The sequence below is a fragment of the Marmota monax genome, unplaced genomic scaffold (genome assembly GCF_021218885.2).
Source record: "Marmota monax isolate L192 unplaced genomic scaffold, Marmota_monax_Labrador192_F-V1.1 WCK01_AAM20220418_F8-fsc00207, whole genome shotgun sequence".
Classification (NCBI taxonomy): Eukaryota; Metazoa; Chordata; class Mammalia; order Rodentia; family Sciuridae; genus Marmota; species Marmota monax.
This window is the reverse complement of record NW_026692713.1, coordinates 927,400-949,169: the sequence shown is the minus strand read 5'-3', so window position 1 is coordinate 949,169 and position 21,770 is coordinate 927,400. Positions and strand designations below refer to the sequence as shown.

Below are 21,770 nucleotides of genomic sequence, written 5' to 3'. Positions count from 1 at the left end.
ACCTGGCAATAATCCAAGGAGGCAGACAAAGCAGAAGGCAAACTCTGGTATGTATCTGCAGCTCTGCTGACTGGTTTCTACAGTCCCTTTGCTCTAGCCACATCTTGTTTTGGATCTGCACCTGTCCAAATTTTCTCTGCCGTTTATTTCATTAACCTGTGCTTGGCAGGACCCTAGGGGGACAATGTCAAGTTGGGGAACACCTGGAGGGTGTGTGATTCACTAGTCAGTCCTGACAACAAGCAGAGCCCAAGGGTAGGCAGGATTTCTGCAGGGGAAAGACAAGGGTCAGACCTGCCTCCCAGTCTTCCTGGCCCCTGCAGAGCCTGGCAGAGAGCTCACATCTGAGTCTAGGTTCTGTCTCTTGCTAACTTTACAACCTTGCGCAAGTCCCTTACCATCTCAGATGAGCCATCATTTCTCTTCTGCTAAATATGAATCATAATCATATTTGTGTCTTAGGGTTGTTTAATAATTAAATGAGATGATGCATGTAAAGTGCTCAGCATAGTAACAAACACAGGTTAAAGGCAATGTCTCATGCTTATTGTGACAGTTGATACTATTGTTTTTAGACCAAAAAAGGGAAATCCTACTTGGCTCTCAGGGACCTCTGCGTGGTCTTGCTGAGCGGGCAGTGTCTGGAGGTGAAATGTGATATCGAGTCCACAGTGGGAGCTGTCTTCAATGCTGTCATGTCCTTCATCAATCTTGGGGAGATCACCTACTTTGGCTTGGCTTACCTGAAAGGTGGGTGTTCCCTGGGGAGTCCTTGGCACTGCAGGCATCTGGATCCCTAAGCTCCTAGATATTGGTTAGCTGGTGATGGCTTCAAGTGTATGTGTGTGAAAAAAGTGTCAAGTGTGTGCAGACTATCACAAAATAACAAATGTAGGGTGTGGTAGGTATGTGTAGCTTGCCAGATCCGGTTGATCAATCTCAGTGCATGATCTTAGACAAGCAAATGTTAAAAATATCTTTTATCTGATAGAACTAAATACCCTGACCCCAGGAGCCTAAGTTAAGAATCCATTTAAAGATCTGAGTGAGGGAAGGGTTCTTTATTTCCTTCCTTTCTCTGCCTTTCCATTAAGGGACTTTTCCTTTACTGCAAATATTCCAGTTGAAGTTCTTTACCCACTGTGTGGCTGGTTAGTAGAAGGAGGTTGAGTTTGATTTTATGAACTTTCAGTGCTGGTTCCAGCCCACACTGCTTAAGTGTAATAATCTCAATATTCCTCTGTTCTTTTGCCCCAATAGGAAAGCTTTTTATTATTCATTGTGCTACATTGGGGCTGGCAGGAGTGTCATTGCCTCCTTGTCGCTCTCATCTGCCCTTCCCAAGATCCCTTTTACAAATAAAAAGAACAGTTATAATATGCATTGATGTGATCATAATCAATGGATGCTCACTCTTGCAAAGTAAGAATAAAAGCATCTTCAGGAAACAATGCATTTTTATTGATTTATAATGTGTGATCTAAATAAAAACTCTGTGAATAGAACCTCAGGATGTATCCTCTACTTATATCTCTCAATCAGGTGGCTGCCCCTGAGCCCTTCCCAAGTGGACAGCTCCCAGTACAGCTTAGCAAGGAGCCTCATGGGAAAATCACAGAAAAATAGCCACCTCTGGAATTTGATAGAACCACCTTGGGGGAATTTTTCAAATAGACTGTACTGGGAACTCACCCATTCCTAGGGGAAAATAACCCTAAGAGAAGGGTGTGGAGAGTCAGACTCATCAGCAAGGGTGGAGGGGTGGACATTAAGTGGGGAAGGCCACTAAAACTACCTGGACACCAGCCCTACCCTCCATCATGTACATGCCCTAGGAAAAAGGGAGGATACTCATTTAAAAACTCTGCCTTCTAACTCTAGGCAGGAGTCCCACCTAGGCAAGCTGCTATGTGCACCCTAGGCTCAGGGAGTGGAGAATAGAGAAGAGGGAACTGTTTGGGTACAGGGTGGGTACTGACCCACAGGAGTCCCCAGGGAGTGGCCAAGAGCACCCAGGCAGGGTGGGGTTCACCTGTGAAGACAGCAGAGGGGTGGGGGTGTCACCTTCATTGACTTGGACTGATCCAACCTCCTTTCCAGAGGGGCTAAAGGACAAACTCAGGAGGAATTAATGTCTGGAGTTTTTAAAGTCAAAGGACAAATATGAGTACACTTGCTAGACCAGGTGGTTTAAACAACATTTATTTCTTTAGTTCTGGAGGCTGGCAAATTCAAGATCAGGGTGCCAGTTGATTTGGTTCCTGGTGAGGACTGGCTTCCTGGCTTGTAGAGTAAATTTTTTTTTTTATGGGGGGGAGTCGGGGGTAGAATAAGAGTGAGCAAGAGTGCTAGCTCTCCCCCTTCTTAAAAGGACAATAATCCCATCATGGGGCCCCATCCTCAAGACCTCAAATAAACCTAATTGCCTCCTTAAGGTCTCACCTTACAAACACCATGGCTTTGGAGGTTAGGGCTTCACCTTCACATATGACTTCTAGAAGGTCACAAACATTTAGTTCATAAGATGCCTGTGACTGGCCCATGGCAGGAACTTAATAATACTCTTTCTATTGTTTTATGATCTTATTTATATAAGATAGTAGCTGAAAAACAGATATTGAGGGACATCTCTCTAACATAAATATTGTTGTCCCTATGGGATGAGTTCCAGGATCCTCTCAAACATCCAAATCTTCTGGTACTTATATAAAATAGTATTTGCATATAACCTGCACACATCTTCCTACATATTTTAAATCATTGCTAGGTTACTTATAAAAATGAATGCACTGTAAATACTGTCTTAATAGATGTTATATTGTATTATTTAGTAAACAATGACAAAAATGTATATGTACAGTACTTATGAAATTTTTTTAAAAAATTGATCTATGATTAGTTGAACCTGTGGATGCAGAACCAGTGGATATGGAGGGCTGACTATAATCATAGTTTTTCCTCTTGGTACTGAGTTTTTCTTCCTTGATCCTTTCTTCTTTACCTCTTAGTCTTAGCCCCTCTTGGTTCCAACAAAAGTCCCCTGGTACCAGGTATGAGGGGACTTAAGTCCTGCTCTCCCCTACACTAATAGCTCACATCTGACTTTGTGTAGGGTTCAGGGCTGTGAATCTGAGAGGTGCCGCAGTCCGGCTGCAGCAAAATAGCTGGGGGGTGACGAGCAACTTGTGTACATTGATATAGCAGGAGTGGAAGCCCTTTATTGTAGGACAGGAGGGGTATATATACATTCCACACAGCTTATCTTAATTAACATAAACTAGATACAGCAGTCAACCAATAAGGAATCTCCACACTTAATCGCTCCTTGGCATTACTTCACAAACCACTCCCTCTGCAAAATGCTAGGCGCCATCTTGACTTGTTTACAGACTCTAACAGAGAGGTGGGACATCCCCTACTGCTTTTCCCTCCAAATTCTATTTCCATCTTAGGCAAAGAGTTCTTTTTCCTGAACAATGAAACAAGATTGTGCAAAATAGCCCCTGAAGGCTGGAGAGAGCAGCTCCTGAAGACCTCCATGGACACCTTCACACTCTTTCTGAGGATAAAGTTCTTTGTCAGCCACTGTGGGCTGCTACAGTGAGTTCTGCAACTTGTCCCTTGGTTCCTTAAGGAGCTTATGCCCACCCATCCCCTGACATTACAGGTAGTGGGTAGGCAAGTGTTTTGGGAACTGTAAATTACATATAAATGACAACAGTTATGGTGGTTAATCTTCTCTTGATTGGACTCTAATATGATAGGATGAGGGGGGAAATCAGTAGGTGTTGTGTGAAATGCCTGGGCACAGAGCAGCCCTCACCAGGGGCAGGGGACATGGTGTGGATGAAGGAGACCACACTGGCCTTCCTGGCTTGTCCTCTGGGTTCTATTGGGTTGTACCCTGTCTTCCCTTCTTTTCCTACCTCTCAGACTGCGAAGCCCTCTGGTGCAGTGTTCTTGCCTCAGCATTCCAGTCTCCTTTATTCCTGCATTTCTTTGCTAGGGACAGCCTGACAAGGCATCAGTTTTACCTGCAGCTTCGTAAAGATATCCTTGAGGAGAGGCTGCACTGCAACGATGAGACACTGCTACAGCTGGGGGTCCTCGCCTTGCAGGCTGAGTTTGGCAATTACCCTAAGGAGGTAAGAGTGGACACCTAGGACCTTTGGGTGGGATCACTGGAGATATTATAATGGAGTGGGTAGGACTGTAGGAATGGGGAGACTCTGCTTTTGAGAAGTGTTGTTAGTATCTACCACTGAAATTGGGGTCAGTTACATCCATCTATTCATCCATTCACTTCATTCATATGTCCATTCATTAAGCATTCAATGAGTGTTATTTCTTAGGCTCTGGGAGATACAAAGATAAACAAATCAAATTTATGCATTGAAATGTTGTTCTAGCCTGATAGTTCCCTCCTTGTATCAGTCAGCTCTGCATTACTATAATAAAATAACTGAAGCAGCCTACTTATAAAGAGTTTATTTACTTCACAGTTTTGTGAATTCAAAGTCCAAGATTAAATTACCCCCTTGGTTTGATCTCTAGTGAGGTTGGTGTGTAGTAGCCCATTATAAAGGAGTGTGTATGTTAAAAAGCTTACATTGCCAGATAGGAAGAAAGAGAGAGAAAGAGAAGGAAAGAGAGAAAGAAAAAAAGAAATAGAGATAGGGATAGTGACATGATGTCTCTAAGTTACCCTAATAACTGTAGAATCTCCCACTAGGTTGCACCTCCCAAGTGTTCTACCACATCTCAATAATACTCATCATGAGACCAAGACTTTTATAACAGAGTGTCCCTTGGGGGACACTTATAACACAAAAACCATAGTACTCCTAAAAACTAAAAACTTTTGTATTTATTGAGTTCCTATTATCATCATCAGTAATAATAACCAACCTTTATTAAGAGATCATGCTGACCTTGCCACTGACCTAGTGTTAACTCACCTAACTCTCATAGCAACATTTCAAGGTTGATATCAACACTCACATTTTCTAGAAAAATAATCTATGATTCATGTGGCTAGTAAATGTTAAAGTCTAAATTTGGGAACAGGTGTGTCATACTGAAATGCCAGTACTGATTCTGCTGGGATGTACTGCTACTCAAAGAGTGGCTCAAATATTGTTGGTCAAGCCTTTGCCAGGGCAGCAGAATTGTGTAATTGATCAAACTTGCTTGTGATGGTCTTCTATTAGATTACTCAGGGAGTTAACAGAGGAGACTGGTTTTTCAAATTTGCAGATGCCTGAAACTAGGGAAGGATGATGGTAATAATCTTAAGTAGGATTCAAGATGGAGATGCTAAGCAGGATGGGGAGACCGACAAGGTAAGCTTTTATAGAGAGCAATTTAGTATAGCTTTTGGTGCCCGATGCACCTCACCCATGTTCAAAATACGGAAGAGGCTTAACTACAGACCTCAAGAGGGAACTAGCAAGTGGCTCAGCAGGATGATATGGGGTCCAAATAAGGAATCCATCTCCAAAAGCATTACTAGGAACAGAGAAGAAAGTGTCAAGGAGGTAAAGTTTCCACTGGTGTCTTCCCTGGTATTTAGCCAACTTTCTATCATTGTTATAAAATACCCAAGATAGTAGACTTATAGGAGGAAAGGTTTATTTGAGCTCATGGTTTCAGTCCATAGGCTCTTATTCCTGTTGCTTTGGGTCTGTGACAGCACTGTACATCATAGCAAGAGTCTGTGGCAGAGTATATCTGTTCATTTCATGCTGGCCAGGAGGCAAAGAGAGAGACAGGAAGGGGACAGAGTTCCAATATCACCTTCAAGGACATGCCTCCAATGACTAACTTCCTTCTACTTGGCCCAGTCTCCTGAAGTTCCACCACCTCCTGATAGGGCCACAGGCTGGTGACCAAGCCTTTAGTATATGGGCCTTTGGCGGGGGGGACATTTACAATTCAAACTGTAACAGCTGGTGTCCTCCCAGCCAGCATGCTGGACTTTATCTCTAAGGATGCTCACTGTTATGTGACAATAGCTGGGTACTACTGGGGAATACTCAACTTGGAGAAAGATGCTCTAGAGATGACACAATGGCTGTTGAAGGAGGAAGTCCACTGCTCAAAAGAAAGAAATTAAGAGGTTTAACACCCCTACCTTTCTGTCCCAGAAATCCTCAAAATGACTTTTTAAATCTTTGAGATCCCAAGAAATGGTACATGCATGGACCTCATATGCTTTCCCCACTAGTGTATGCATATTTATCACAATTGTAACCCTCTTCCTGGTTGACCTAAAATGCACAGCTTTCCTGCCCCCATGAATAATAGACTGATTTCTTCTCTCTACCCTCTGAGACCTTTTGACCATCTTGCCTATACCCTTGGCCAGCACAGATTAGTCAGTGCTCTCTTGATTGCAAGTAGCAATTGAATTCAGAATGGCTTGAATAAAATGTGTCATTTTTTTTTTATTGGTGTTCAGAGCTGAAAGGTCCAGGTCCAGGTCCAGGTCCTTTCCTAACCTACCCCCTGCCCTTTTGACAAACCTCCCGCTCTATAACACTTACATGGGGTATTTACCATGTTTAGGGCTTATAGGCTGTGAAAACTCAAATAATGTCTTCAGAACTTCTTGTTTCTGGGATGTATCTCCATGTCAGTTTTATCTCCAGTGGCTTCCCAATTCTATCCTCCAGGCTCCAACCTAGCACAAAAAGGGGATGGGCTCTCTTTAAAAAGGCCTTAGAAATCCTGGGCTCACCTCATTGGTTCTGATAGAGTTAGGTGCTCATGCTAAACCAATCACCACACAGGGAAATGCCATACTCTGATTAGCTGGGCTTGAATCTCATGGCTGCCCTAGAAGCCAGGGCTGGAGTCCACACTAAACAAAGTACATAGACTGAGAGGTAAGGGTGATGGTTTTGCATTTCTAGGAAGAAAGAAAGCAGTGAGGCATGGCCAGAAATAAATGGGCACTTGATGGTCAGCAATGCTACATTTCTGGTGAGTTTTAAGGAGCCATGCTTGGCCAAAGTTTTATCTGTATTATGGGATGAATTGTGTCCCCCCAAACTTATATATGGAGCCATAATCCCTAGTACCTTAGAATGTGATTGTATTTGGAGACAGGAGCTTTAAAGAAGTGATGATCCAGATGCAGAGGCTCAAGCCTTATAATCTCAGTGACTGGAAGGCTGACATAGGAGGATCACAATTTTGAGGTCAGACTGAAATTAAAGGAGATAGGGATGGAGCTCAGTGGTAGAATGCTCAGTGGCTCAGTACCCAGTAAAACACACACACACACACACACACACACAAAGTGTTGAAGTTGAAATGGGGCTATGTGTGGCTCCTAAACCATTCTGACCAGAGTTCTTACTTCTATAAGAACTTCTTACTTCTATAAGAACTTCGAAGAGACTTTAATGAAAACCTCCACTTGGTCAGTAGGACTATTTCAGGTGGTGCAAACGCCCCCGCTCTCTGGCGCCCCCTTCCAGGGAGAAGGAAAGCGGCGGCCACGGAGGAGCCCGACAGCCGGGCGGGAAGAGAGCTCCGGCGCGGGGAAGAAGCCCGGAGCTTCCCTGATGGTGCCGCCACCTCCTCCGAGCCGGGGAGGAGCGGTCCGGGGGCAGCTGGGCCGGAGCCTGGGTCCGCTGCTGCTGCTCCTGGCGCTGGGACACACGTGGACCTACCGGGAGAACTCCGAAGACAGCGACAGAGAAATCTGCTCGGAAAACAAGATTTCTACAACCAAATACCCGTGTTTGAAGTCTTCAGGCGAACTCACGACGTGTTTCAGGTCTCACCAAGGGCCTTGCTGAGCTACTGAAACTGGTTTTGCACTTGGGATCCTCTTGCCTTAGCCTCCTGTACTTTGCTTTGTTCGGCTTCTCTCGTTTGTCTATAGCTGAAGTTTTTTGTCCTATTTCTTTTGCTTCCTTTTGGATCCACTGAGATTTTAACACTTACTTGTAATTGGATGAATCGGCTACCAAGCCTTCTTTTGTTTTAGTGAAACTTTTTGTTGACTTCAATTTGGTTGCATTAAAAAAACGATCATTAGCATTAAAAAAAAAAAAAAAAAAAAAAACATTTGGACACACAAAGAAGACCAGGGATGAGTGCACAGAGGAAGAAAGGCCCTGTGAGGACACAGAGGACACAGGGAGCAGGTGGCTATCTGCAAGCCAAGGAGAAAGAGTTTAGAAAACAAAACAAAAGAAATATACTAACACCTTGATCTAGGTCTTTCAGCCTCCAGAATAGAGAAAATAAATTGTTGTTCAAGCTGCCCAGTCTGTGTTCTTTGTTATGGCAACATAATAATATTATAGTCTGAATAATAGACTGAAGAATGCAGTCTGAGAAGGAGAAGCTGTAGTCACCACTGCATGTGGATGACTTCACAAAACTGTGTTCTTAATTCTCAAATGTGCATGGGCTGGAGAAACCAGGGGTTAACTTAGACATGGCTTGCATGCCTCATCTCAGTGATAGGTTAAAGAGCAAATACAGCTCAACATTAAAAAAAAATTTTTTTTTGAGAACTGTGGCTTCAAGTGTTTTATGCTGTGACCCATAATTTAAAAAATTATGTCCATTATAACCAACAGTCTCTCTCACACACACAACACACACACACACACACACACACACACATGCACACAGAGAACTAAAGCAAAAGTTTCAGGAAATAGGTGGCACCCTTTCTACATGTGATGCACATTGATATTTCTCTTTCTATTCTAGTTAGTTTAAAAAAATGCTGGTTAAGAGCCTGCCAACGGATTTCATGACTCTCAAATGGTTTGCAGACTACGGTTTGAACAACACTTCTTTGACTGTATCAGTGTTGCCTTGAAACAACTCCCAGAACATTTTTGGAAGTTGCTACCAAGTTCTGGAGTCTCCAAAGTCCTGTTGCATCCCCTAACACTGCTGTATGTTTCTTCATAGTATTTATCATCATCTGGCATGATAAATCCATTTATCAATTTTATTTTCATTCTCCGTGTTATGATTTGGATCTTGAAAATCTCGAAAGGTCCATGTATAAAGACTTGGTCTCCAATCTGTGATGCTATTGGGAGGCTGTGAAACCTTGAGGAGGTGGGGCTAGTGGAAGGAAATTAGGTCCCTGGGGACATGCTCTTGGAGGGGATTTTAGAATCCTGGCTCTACCTCTTTCTCTTTCTTTGTTTTCTGGCTGCTATGAGGTGAACATGCTTTCTCTACCATATACTTCCTCTATGTTGTACTGTGCTACCACAAGGCCAAAGCAACAGGGCCAAGTGACCATGAAACTGAGCCAAAATAAAACTTTCCTCCTAAAAAGTTGATTATCTCAGATATTTTGTCACTGTAATGGAAAGCCAATTAACATACTCTGTTAGAATCAAGTATGCCTTAAGGGTTTTGTTTGTTTTGTTCTACTCATTCACCAGAACCAAAGTGGTACCGGAAACACAGGGAGTATGCCCAAGAGCTATTGGTATGATTGGAAAATGAATTGAGTGCAGCCTCCTGGACTGGATAGCACTATAGATAGACCATCAATCAGAAAAGTCAGCAGTTTTCCTGCCAGGGACCTGTAGTGCAATTTCCATTCCTATCTCCCATGGAGACTCCATGGAGACCCCATGGCCCAAGAGCACTGGGACTTTCTTTCTGCACTGACACCAAACTGACCCAGGAAAGCAGTACTCCAGAGCTATCCTGGCCCCCTCACCCTCTTTCCTCCATCCCTGTTGATGCTTATCTTGGAGCCCCTCTGCATCTTCATCTCTAAGACTGGGGAGGCCTGGGCCAGCCCCCATGCCTTTGTGCTGCTACATTTGGGTCCTTTGGGAGGAGAATGCTCTGAGCTATTGGTGTCCCTGTGAATCCTTCAACTGACTTTGCTGTAAGGTTCTAGACCACTCTAGTATTTGGCAAAATTGGATAGGACAAGGTATCTTCCAAAGGAAATGTTAGTCTGTCCTTAGCAGACTCTATGATCCAGAGAAGTGATGCTAGAGTCCTGGAGTTGGACAGAACGGTGTCAAAGCCTGACTTTTCTGGTTAGTAGCTACATAACTTTGGGCATGTTATCTCTCTGAGCCTGGCTTTTTCATTTGCAGAATGGAAAATAATAATGCATATATAGTGTCTGGCACATAGCAATTTCTGTTGGCAAGCTTTCTTTCCCTTTCCCCAGAATTAGGAATGCTTTAATATAAAATTACACAACAGCTAACCATCAGTCTATGGTTTCAGACATATGATGTGAAACCTGGGTCTAACTCTAGTGCATGGAGGGGTTTTGTTTGTTTTATTTTACTCACTTCACCAGAACCAAAGTGGTGCCTTTGGTTGAAGGGCAGGCCTACTGAGGGCACCTGGGGAACTTGAGTAATATTTACTCAGGTCCAGAATCTTTCCACCAGCATAATTTTCCCCAGGGTCCCATAGGCCTGGGTAAAATTACTATATAGGCCCAGGTTCTTCAGAGAAATAGAAGCAATAGGATATCTGTCTGTTTATCTATCTATCCATCCATCCATCCATCCTTCTACCTACAGCTTTATTATAAGGAATTGATTCATGTGGTTATGGAGGCTGACCAGTCCCTAGTTCTGCAATTGTTAACCTGAAGACCCAGGAGAGCAGATGGTGTTTCAAGTCTGAGCCCAAAGGCAGAAAACCTGTGTCCCAACTTGAAGACAGTAAGGCAGAGAGGAGTTCCTTCTTATTTATAGGAGGGTCTTTCTTTTTGTTTTATTTAGGCCTTTAACAGATTGCTTGAATCCTACTATTATGATTTGGATGTGTTCCTTCCAAAGTTCAAATTGAAACTTACTCCTCATGTTGATAGCATTAAGTGGGACTTTTTGAGGCATGGATAAGTCACAAGGGCTTGGCCCTCATGAAAGGATTAATGCCTTAAGAAAGGACTGGAGTGAACTAGCTTAGTGTTTCCCATTTTCCTTCTGCTTTCCTCCATGTGAGATGGCAACAAGCCTCCCTCTTGGAAGCACAATACTTAGCAGCCCTCACTAGACACCAGTGCTGATGTCTTCTCAGGATCCAGAACTATGATAAATAAATTTCTGTTTTTCTGTAAATGACTCGTCTGTGGTATAATGTTATGATAGCACAAATGGGCTAAAAACACCTGCCACATTAAAGAGGGTGATCTGCTTTCCTTATTCTATTAATGTAGATGTCGATCTTATCCAAAAGCACCCTAATGGATACACCTAAAATTTGACCAATATCTGGGCATCCCATTGCCCATTCAAGTTGACACAAAATTAACTACTGTGATGCCTCGTTCTGGTGACCTCCTGTGCCTGTCTAGTTTCTATTCGACCTCATTTTGCTTCTGCTTCCATCTGTTCTGATCCTCCACTTATGACTCCCTACCCCCAAATCCTGCCAAGCCTGAACCTTTTGGGTTCCACTGGGGTCCACAGTATTTCTGAGGTGTTCTCTGATGCTCACCATATGATTCCTAATGCAGACCTTTTTTCCTTTTTTTTATGTGTGTATGAAGGTAATAGAATATACAAACCCATTCATTTATGCATGTATTTGTTTAGTCCTAATTTATGGACTGCCTGCTTTAGGCTTAGCACCATCTAATCCTTATTTAACCCCCAAAAGCTAGTATTATTTCCATTTGCAATTGAGGAAACTGCAGCTCTGTGAGGTTAGGTGAGAGCCCAACCAGGACATACTTCTAGAGCTTTGCTTCACTCTGCACTAGGTGCTATAGTGGGAATGTCAAAGGCATTAGGGAGGCGAGAGCCCTTCTTTGTGTCATTGAGTGGGCAGGAGGAGGAGGCTAGCCCACCCAGGAAGCTGCAGGTTTTTCACCATGGCCTGAGCTTAGGTGGCTATCAGGCTGGTTGGATAACGTGTCATATTTGGGGGGACTTAGTATACCCTCCTTAGGGGCTTATATTTTGTTTGATTAAGTGGTTCTGGTGCTGGGGAAAAAAAAAGATTTTCAAGCCATTGTTGTGAAAGATTGGGAGCCCCTGAAGAATTTTAAGCAGGGAAGTAACATGATTACATTTGCATTTTAAAAAGGGAGACAAAGGCAATTTAGTATAAAAATAAATCTCCTTAATCACATCATCACGGCAGAACAACCTTCCTCTGGGCACATTCTCTTCCAGCCTTGATCACATGCAGGGACTTTTATACAGTTGTAAAGATTGCCACATTCAATTTGTAGTCGGCTTTCTCACTTCATGGTATATGTCCTCTATGGCCTTCCTGATGATCATTTGTAGTGGCTGCTTGTTATGAGTCCACAGGGCTGGGTCTGCCTTCACTTGTCCATTCTCTTACTGTTGGGCATTCACCTGATACTGCCATGTAAGTGATAATTACTATTATTATCATTCAAATTGCTTCTGATCTTTCTCTTTTATAAATGACATAGTAATAAATGTACTTTTGCCTGGAGCTTTTTTTAGTTCCATGTTGACTTCTTCTGTTAGATATATTCCTTGCAATGAGATGCTGGGTTAAAGATCCTAAATGCTTTTTTTTTTTTTTAAACCCCCGAATATCTTACTAGACTATTTATTTATTAATTTATTATGGTACTGGGGAATGAACACAGGGGTGTTCAATGCCTTTAGCACATGGGCCTTTGGGGACATTTAAGACCCAAACCATATCAAAGCAGTTTTAGGTTCATGGCAGAATTGAGTGAAATGTACAGAAATTTCCTATGTCCCTTAGCTCCTACACATTCCACTATCTCCCTGTCTGAATACTACAAACCTTATGCACCAAAATATACATTTCATCAACCAATGAAACTGCATTAACTCAATGCTATTACCCGGAGTACATAGTTTACCCTGGGCTTCACTCTTGGTGTTATACATTTTACAAGTTTTGCCAAATGTATAAAGATGTATATCTACCATCATATTTTCATATAGAGTAGTTTCATTGCCCTAAAATTCCTTTGAGTTTTATCTACTCATCCTTCCACCTAACCCCTGGCAACCACTGATCTTTTACTGTCTTCATAGCAGAATGTAATACAATTGGAACCATACAGCATGTACCTCTTCAGATGGGTTTCTTTCATTTCATAATATGCATTTAAATTTTCCTGTCTTTTCAAGTCTTGATAGCTCATTTCTTTTGAGTATTGAATGATATTCCATTGTCTGGAATTACCAGTTTATCCACTCACCTACTGAAGGATAGCCTTTGCTTCCGAATTTTGGCAATTATGAATGAAGTTGCTATCAACATCCATGTGTAAGTTTTTTGTTTTTGTTTTTGCTGCTGGGGATCAAAATCAGGTCCTCATGCATGCTAGGCAATTATTTCACTGCTGACAAACATTCCTAGTCCCTGTGCAGGATTTTCTGTGGTCATAGGTTTTAGCTCTTCCAGGTAAATTCCAGAGGTCATGGTTGCTTGATCCTATGGCAAGAGTATGTTAAGTTTTGGAGGAAACTATCAAATTCTCTTCTAAAGTGGCTGCTCCATTTTACATTCCTTCCAGTAGTGAATGAGAGAGCTCCTGTTGCTCCACATCCCCAGCAACATTGGGTATTGTCAGTATTGTAGATTTGGCAATCTAAAATACTTTTCAATGCATGAGATTGCTGAGCAATTTCTCTCCCTTTGAATATCTGAGCTGAGCCTGGAACTAGCATCAGCCAGTACCAAGCTGGAGGATGCTGTTCACCATCACAAGGCTGTAGCACAGCAGGAATGTAGGATGTAGCCCTTCAGATCTGCTTATCAGGCAAACTCACCTACATTCTGCCTAAAGAAGGCCAGATTCTTCCAGTTCCCAGCTGTCTTCAACATATGTAATTGCCTTCAAAGCTGGGATTTTCTCAAGGGTACTGAGAGAATCATCCTGAGACCACAGAAAGTTGATTCAGAAACACAAAAGCAGGGTCAGTTTCTTCCTCTGCCCAATCCTGCCATCTTCATTCTTTACAGTGTACCCTGAAACCACTCCTCCACAAACTTCAGCATTCTTCTCTCTATCTGAGTCTGTGTTCAGAGAACTCAGTAGCAGGTGACCCAACCTCTCCCAAGAGACTACAGCCTCACTTAGAACAGTATGACCTTAAATCTTTGAAATGTTTTCCTACTTGTGGATCTTGGCCATGGCCATAATATTTCCTCTTTTGCAAGTTATTGTAAGGATTGAGAGTCTACTGAGTTCTAAAGACCACCTGGCATACAGAAGGTACTTCTAAATGGGTGGCTCCTTTCTTTCTCCTTTCTATTCATGTCAAAGGGTTTGGCTCCATTTCTAATATGCTAGCAGATGATGTTCCTGGTGGGCACCTCAAAGAAGCAGCTTTGTTATGAGGTCCCAATGGAATTGTGACTATAGACACATTTCTTTTCTGCTCATAATCCCACAGTAGACACCTCTGTTATCTTCTTTCTTCTGCATCCTATTTCCAGCAGACAGAAAGTAAGGCATATTTTCGAGTTGAAGATTACATCCCAGCAAGCCTGATAGAGAGAATGACTGCTCTCCAGGTCCAAGTCGAAGTCTCAGAGATGCACCGGCTCTGTTCTGCACCATGGGGAGAGGATGCTGAACTGGAGTTCTTGAGGGTAAGGCCTTTGGACTCTGAGAGATGTGCTGGTGCTCAAGGAATGCAGCTAGTGTTCCCCTCTAAGGCATTCTCTGGGGACCAGTTGGCTCAGACCTGCAAAGGAGATGCAGGCCAGAACCCTGAACTACAGGAGAAAAGAAGCCTTCATTGCTCTCAGGGGATTAGAGAGGTTTCTGGGAGCACGTAGCATGGGAAATGAACTCCAAAATAGATAGGTTTTGACAGGCCAGGGTGGGTGCTGTAGGGCCTATCTGCATACTTAGAACAGAATCCTTGACAATTTCCTGCAGGTAGGGAGACCATATTCCTATGCATGACTCCCAGGACAACTGAAGTACAAAACTGTGATGTGAGTCCAAGCAAAGTCATTAGAAGACTTCTAGTGTGTAGACTTGGGGTATCTGTCCTCAGTTCAACACAGTTAGTATGGTTCATGCCCAGGAGTGTAGCTCTATTCCACTCTTCACTCCTCAAGTAAAAGCAGCAATAGTTCAATATGCATATATTCACAGGCATCCATGGTGATGACTACCTTTGCTCACTCCACAACCTCTGCTCACTGTGGGTCAGGTACTGTGGGAAATGGAGACAAAAAGCATGTGCTCCCTGCTCCTGGTGAGTCCCAAGTCCTAGGATGACAGCCACATTGTGATAAATGCCTGTGAAAACAAGAACAAGGTCAAGATGATGGGATTGGGTTGAAGGGTGAGTGATAACTTTTCTTTGCAGGTGCAGCTGGGGGTCAATGAAGGGGGTATCCTCTGGATCACCCAGGACAGGGGATATGACTGGACCTTTAGATTTGGGGCACAGTTTCAAAAGAAAATAAAGGGATTTATGCATTTTTGTGTACTTGAGCCTCCTGACATGAGTGGAAATAGTCTGTCCACATTTTCTTGACTTTAGCAGAGATGGATGCTTGAAAGAAAATCTACTGAGATGAGGCCTGACCTTTTTCTTTGGCTGGTCATTTAGCAGAAGCCTCCCAATGCTAGCATGGGTCATCCTGAAAAGTTTTCGTTTGAGAAGCCCCAACAAAAACACACTTACTACATTCCATAGTCCAGTCTTCATGTGGGTTTCCTGTCAAGAGGATGTAGCATTGCCTTGATGAGGGACAAGTGGAGACTTTAAAGCTTATCTGATGGTGAATGACCACAGAACCGAAGAATCAAGTCGAGAGGCCACGAACTCAGCCCAATTGTAGACTTCTGCAGGGTGGATGCTCTCTGCCATGCTTTCCCAAGCCCAGCTTTGTGTGCCAGGCTCACTGTTTTTGTTCTTCCTTTCCATGGTTGAACTATGAAAAATGATTATAAAAGAGCCACCATCTCAGAAGCAAAAATGCAGAAAACATGTTTTCTCCAGTGTTTCACAGGAAGCACTGAATAGATTTGATTTCATTTGCATGCAATCTTCATTGTGTCAAGGAATACTCCGGCTTTCCTGGTTCCCCCTGGTGGACTGGATGGAGTTGCTAATGATGTAGGCTGCCTGCCCTGGGTGCAGAGAGATGAACTAGACAGGGCACACTGGGACCTTCCTCGTTAGGGCGTAAGACTGTTGAACAAACATTTTCCATCATTCGGTCCCTTGGAGTTAGCACATTTACATTTTTGTATATTCACCCTCCTCTCTTTGTCCTATGCATTCAAATATATGTATGTATGCACATATATTTAAAAGTGGATTTATATATGTAATTGTATGTATTTATGTAATTTCACATCATGAGGATCTCAAACTTATTTTGAAGCAATATATATTTTCTTCCTCAGTGCTCCATTGCTCAACATATATATATTTTTTTTCCAATATGGGACTATTGTAAACAGTACTGAGATTAGTATTTTTCTATATAAATCTTTACCTGTATTTCTGCCTAATTTGTTAGGGTTAGAATCTCTTGAGTGGAATTACAAGTTGACGGTAACAAGCAGTTTAAACATTATTGCTACACATTGCTGAGACAACGAGCAGTATAGTCTCTTCTGGGTATTTCTTCCCTCTTCTACTAGGCTGTAAATGCCTGGAGGGCCCTAGATCCTTAGAACCTGTAGCAGAGACCAGATACTCTATAAATAGTGCTGGATTATTTAATCATAGCTCCTCATGGCTTTTCTATTTTATTAAAAAAAAAAAACCTCAAAAAACCCATTCCTGATCACGATGCCTAGCTCTGCTGGTTCATCACCTCACACTAGAAGCAGACTTGGCAGCAATCCAGGGTGGGATAACGCTGAATACCATCCTCTCTCTGCAAGATTCACGATTACAAAAGCATATTAACCCCAGAACAGCTTGTTTAATGTTAACTCGATGTTTTCCAGACTTCTTCAACCACAGAACCATTTTCCCACACAAGTAGGGCTTGTGATATGTAATTTAAATGTTTTTGGTTTTTTAGCTGTTGAACTTGTACTGGTTGTATCCTGTATTTTTCCCCACTTAGCATTATAACCAATGCATTCTCCAGATGATTGCAAATGCTTTGCAAACATCCTTTATAAGGGCTGCCTGATATATCAACCATTTTAAGGCATTGTTGTCTTTAGGTTGTCAGGCACTGCCTGAGAGCTAGTTTCCTCAACCTTTCCTGGCAAGTCAGCACTGAAAAGAATTCTGAGAAGGATTTGTCTCAATTATTCAGCATGTTTTCTTAGGAAAGATTCTCAAAAGTGGAATTATAGGGTCAAAGGATATGAGTTGTTGTGAATCTCTGAGTGAACACCTGGAAATAACAGTGCAGTTGTTTTCAATAAAGCAAGGATGCTCTAGGGATTGGTGTACAGGAGCACCTGGTTCCGGTTTTATTTTGATGTCTGCTGCAGTCAAGACAGGAACCCCTAAAAGGATGGCCCTTATCACATGAAGATGAAATGACCCTTTGAGAAGGAGGCAGATAACAGCCAGCATGCTAGATGGGTGAGGAAAGACACCATGGAAGATTCCCTGGTAGAACAGAGAGGAGACAGATAATATTATTTTCTTACAGACTGTGATTCAAGGCTTTCTGAATACCCTGTATTTTAGTTTAGAATGAAAACTCAGGAGCAAAAAGTCTCATATGAACATATTCTCATTCCTGGCTCCAAAATGGAAACTTTGGAGGATTATTTGGATCAATTGAACAATTTGTCTTTCAGATATACTTAATTGAAGTATTTGCCCTTTAGTATGTACTAAAATATACTAAACCAAAAGTTAAAACATTATATTAATAGAAGGTTTTTCTGATATATGTAGTAAGAGAGAATTGAAAGCATTACTTTTAGATCGATTTTGTCACATAAATGTGATGCACCATATTGACACCAACTGCTCTCTGGGTCTTGCACTTTTCTTTACATTTGTTTCAATAGAACTTGATGTTTTGAGCATATATGCCAAGAGGTGACATGAAATGGAACTGAAATTTGATCTTGTTGGAAACCAAGGAAAGGCTGAATGTGATTATCTGCAGCACATGAATCCAAGTAAATGGTAGAGCCAGGCTGAATTATTCATGGCAAATAGGCAGCAAAGTTTGGGCAGAAGGGTCACCAATAACTTCCAAGTAACCAGTAGCTGATCAATGGGTTTTGTATATACCAAAACTCTTATTTACTTTTCCTGAGCACGGTTATGATGATACTTGATTATGTGATTAAAATAGGAATCATCAAAGCAAGTAATGATCTGGACCATCAAGCTGTATCAAATGCAGTGTAAAGCAATGCTTGTATGCTTTGTAACCATGACTGTAGATATCAACCATAGTATGGAATGAAATTCCTGTAACAGGGTCTACTTTCTCCATGACTTCCTTATAGTATAAGAATAGAAGATGAAGTGGCATTTTCAGGGAAAAGTTGAATTTTATTAAAAAATCATTTAACTGAAGAATTTGACCTGTAGGGACAAAATGTTTAGTTGACGTGATTACTTATCCCTTTTGTGCCTCCATCCTCTCCTTTTAAAAGAGGTAGCTATACCTATATCTTAGCATTGCTGTAAAGATTGAATAAATAATAAAATAAAGCATGGGAAATGCTTAGCATAACACTATCACTTAAGAATTTGGGGACCCCAGCACTCAAGTATTATAACCCTCTCAGTATAATTAAAAAATAAAATAAAGCTAACACCAAGTAATTAAAAAAATGTAAACAAGGCATTTGTATTCTCACAAAAACTAATGCTTTAAAATTGTTTTTAAAGAAATATCATGCTAAATTCTTTAAAAGAATTCACTTAATTGTTTTGGGGTGGCCCTACTCTGTCATACCTTAACCAATCGCATGCCCAATCTAGCCACTGGTTATTTCAACATCTGTGCTCAATAAATACTGTTTTGAATGATAATGAAAATGACATGTCTCTCCAAAGTTAAAAGAAGAGGTTCAGCATCCAGAAATTTAATTGAAACCATGTGGAGAGTCATGGGATCCACAGGCATTATCAACCATCTGTAGAGATCCTTTATCAACACAAGGAGAGAGGTCAGCAATGAACCTGAGAGAGACAGACAAAAGCTGTAATTTGTGCCTGCTTTTGTGACTGCCAGGGGGCGAGAAAGGTAGGACATGGCATTCTACTGGGGGTGGAGACGAGGTACCAGATACCACCAATGAAACCCTTCTGAGAGGGTTATAAGTGCCTGGTTATAAGGACCCTTGCTGTGGGTCCATGTGCATCATCTTGATGAGAACTGGAGTCCTCTTCCTGGTGAAGATAAAGATGAAAAGGACATGACTACCATTCAGACTTAAAAACATACATGTGAGTTTATATCTCAAATTCTCTTAAGAATTTAGTTTGCCAGATGCAGTCTCCAACTCTAATTGACTCTTGATCCCTGGCAAAATTCAGTCTCCTGGTAAACTGAGAGATCTGGGACTATGGAGATCCTATAAAGGCAATGCTGCATGGTAAGAAATACTAAAGTGATGGGATGTTTTCTCTGCAAGGTGGTTATGGCTTATCTTGGTTTGACACTAATGCTAATGATTCAGAAGTTGCTTTCTGTGTCTGAGCCTGTGTTTTTCCATCTGTAACACAAAGAGGTTTGAGCAGACAACACTGCAGGTGATGATGATTTACACAATTGGAAAAAAGGAATTTCTTACCTTGAGATGTTCCAGGAGAGTCTCAATTCTAAAAATACTTGTTCAGAATATTATTATGCTATTGTGTCATGTAACTGTGTTTCAAGGGTTGCTTTAGGTCTTCTACAATTGAGATTCCATGAGATAAAAACAATACATACACACACACACACATACACCCCATCATCATCATCATTATGTCAGAGGTGTGGGTACATTCCATAATAAGAAAATCTGTTTAGCTGGGTGTTTCCAAACTTATTGAGTGACAATATCTATTAATGTATTTTTCATGGAATGGTTTGGGCTCATTATTTTAAACCAGCATGTCTGTCTCTCCTAAATAGAACTTTTTCTTGCTCTAGATCATTCAGCAGCTCCCAGAATATGGAGTGTTGGTTCACCAGATTTTCCCAGAGAAAAAAAGGCCAGAAGAGGAGCTGGCTTTGGGCATCTGTGCTAAAGGTGTCATAGTATATGAAGTGAAAAACAACAGCAGAATTGCAGCTTTGCGGTTTTGGTGGAGAGAAACTGGGAAGATCTCAACTTATGTGAGTGTGGCTTAGTTACTAAATGACCTGTGCTTCATTTTCCTTTGATCTGCTGCCCCTTTAAAGGAGCCACAGATCTCGTGAATTTCTCTTGACCAAATAGGCTCACAGCCCAGCCTTAGTTAACCCACATACTGATACATGGTGGGTATTTGGGAAAAGTCTGCTAGGGTATTTTGGAAGGTCTCCAGAAGGCCAGTTCTTCCTATCATCCTTGCCAGTCCCCTCACAAGTCCTGATGAAGAATCTTCAGACCTCAGCCTAAAGGGCTTTACTTTCCTTCTGGATAAAGTTTCCTTAAATTGGGGAAACTGTCAAGGTTGAGAGCAAGTTTGGAAGTGGGAGAAGGAGGAGTTGAGTGGAGTCTGCCAAGTTATGAAACATCTTCCTTCTTCCTTCTGTTTTTTTTTTTTTTTTTTTGTACTAGGGATTGAACCCAAGGGTAAATAACCACTAAGCCATAGCCCCGCCTCTTTATATTTTTCATCTTGGGACAGGGTTTCAGTAGGTTGCTTACAGCCTCAATAAACTGGCTTTGAACCTGTGATCCTTTTGCCTCAGCCTCCAAAGCAGCTGGGATTACAGGTGTGCACCACCACAACCAACTTTCTTCTGTTTTAATTTTCCCTTTGCACACAATGTGCCAAAGCACCTAGTCTGTCTCCCATGGACCACAGGTGTACTATGGGACACAGAGTATTGCAAATTTTTGATCCCTACTGAAAAAATTTAAAAGCCCAGAAAGTCCCTATTAAACATACAACATTTGAAATTGTATTTGAACACCATTGCATGAGTATTTCTACTTCCTAAATTTAGTTACAATCAATTTGTCTCTGGTACCCTGGTAGTTGACTATCCTTTCCTGTCCCATGGGCCATCCAGATCAGTATCCATATTATTTGAATGGTGATTCATTAAGACAAATTCTTGATCTTATGGCCCATAAAAATTATGGTTTTTCTTTCTATTTAATTTTCTCTTATGATTTAATAATTTCTCTACTCACTAGATTACTATTTTTATTATTATCTGATGTTAGAATTTCCTAAGTAGAACAAAATTGCCTTTATCCATTTTCTGGATGTTTCTTTTGTGCCTCCCATCTTGTCTTTTGAAGTGTCAAAATATAACTAATGGAATTTCACAATAAATTATCATTTGTTTTTAGGGGGAAAAACTTGTATCTAAAAGGAGATAATAATTGAGCATAATTTTTGAGTTTGTTAAAGTGGTCCTGTGTATTCTAAGGAAGCTAAAATTTTCCCAGATGTTCTTACTCAAATATAAATAATAGTTATTCCATGAATTTTTCAGAATTTTAATTATTTGAATTACTTTAATTCAATTAAAAGATATTTGAAGAATTTTAACACTAAATTAGTTTAATTATACTGCATTGTTTCTTACTTTCTTCACTGCATGTTAAAAAATTCCAATATTATTTGTTTTAAAATATTCATAAAAATTCAGATACTCTAAATAGTATATTTGGTAAATGTAATTTTATAACCATAAAATTCAATGTTGCCTTTAAGGAA

General features: G+C 41.3%; 1 protein-coding gene across 2 annotated transcripts in view; it reads left to right on the top strand.

Moving 5' to 3' along the window:
• Positions 1-21,770, top strand: part of Frmpd2 (FERM and PDZ domain containing 2) — a 135,405-nt gene that overhangs the window by 54,541 nt on the left and 59,094 nt on the right. For both annotated transcript variants that reach the window (XM_046446775.2, XM_046446776.2), the window contains 5 exons: positions 576-750; positions 3,453-3,600; positions 4,007-4,145; positions 14,434-14,589; positions 20,044-20,229. In XM_046446775.2, the coding sequence (XP_046302731.1) occupies positions 576-750; positions 3,453-3,600; positions 4,007-4,145; positions 14,434-14,589; positions 20,044-20,229 (804 nt within the window). The remainder of the gene's footprint in view (positions 1-575; positions 751-3,452; positions 3,601-4,006; positions 4,146-14,433; positions 14,590-20,043; positions 20,230-21,770) is intronic.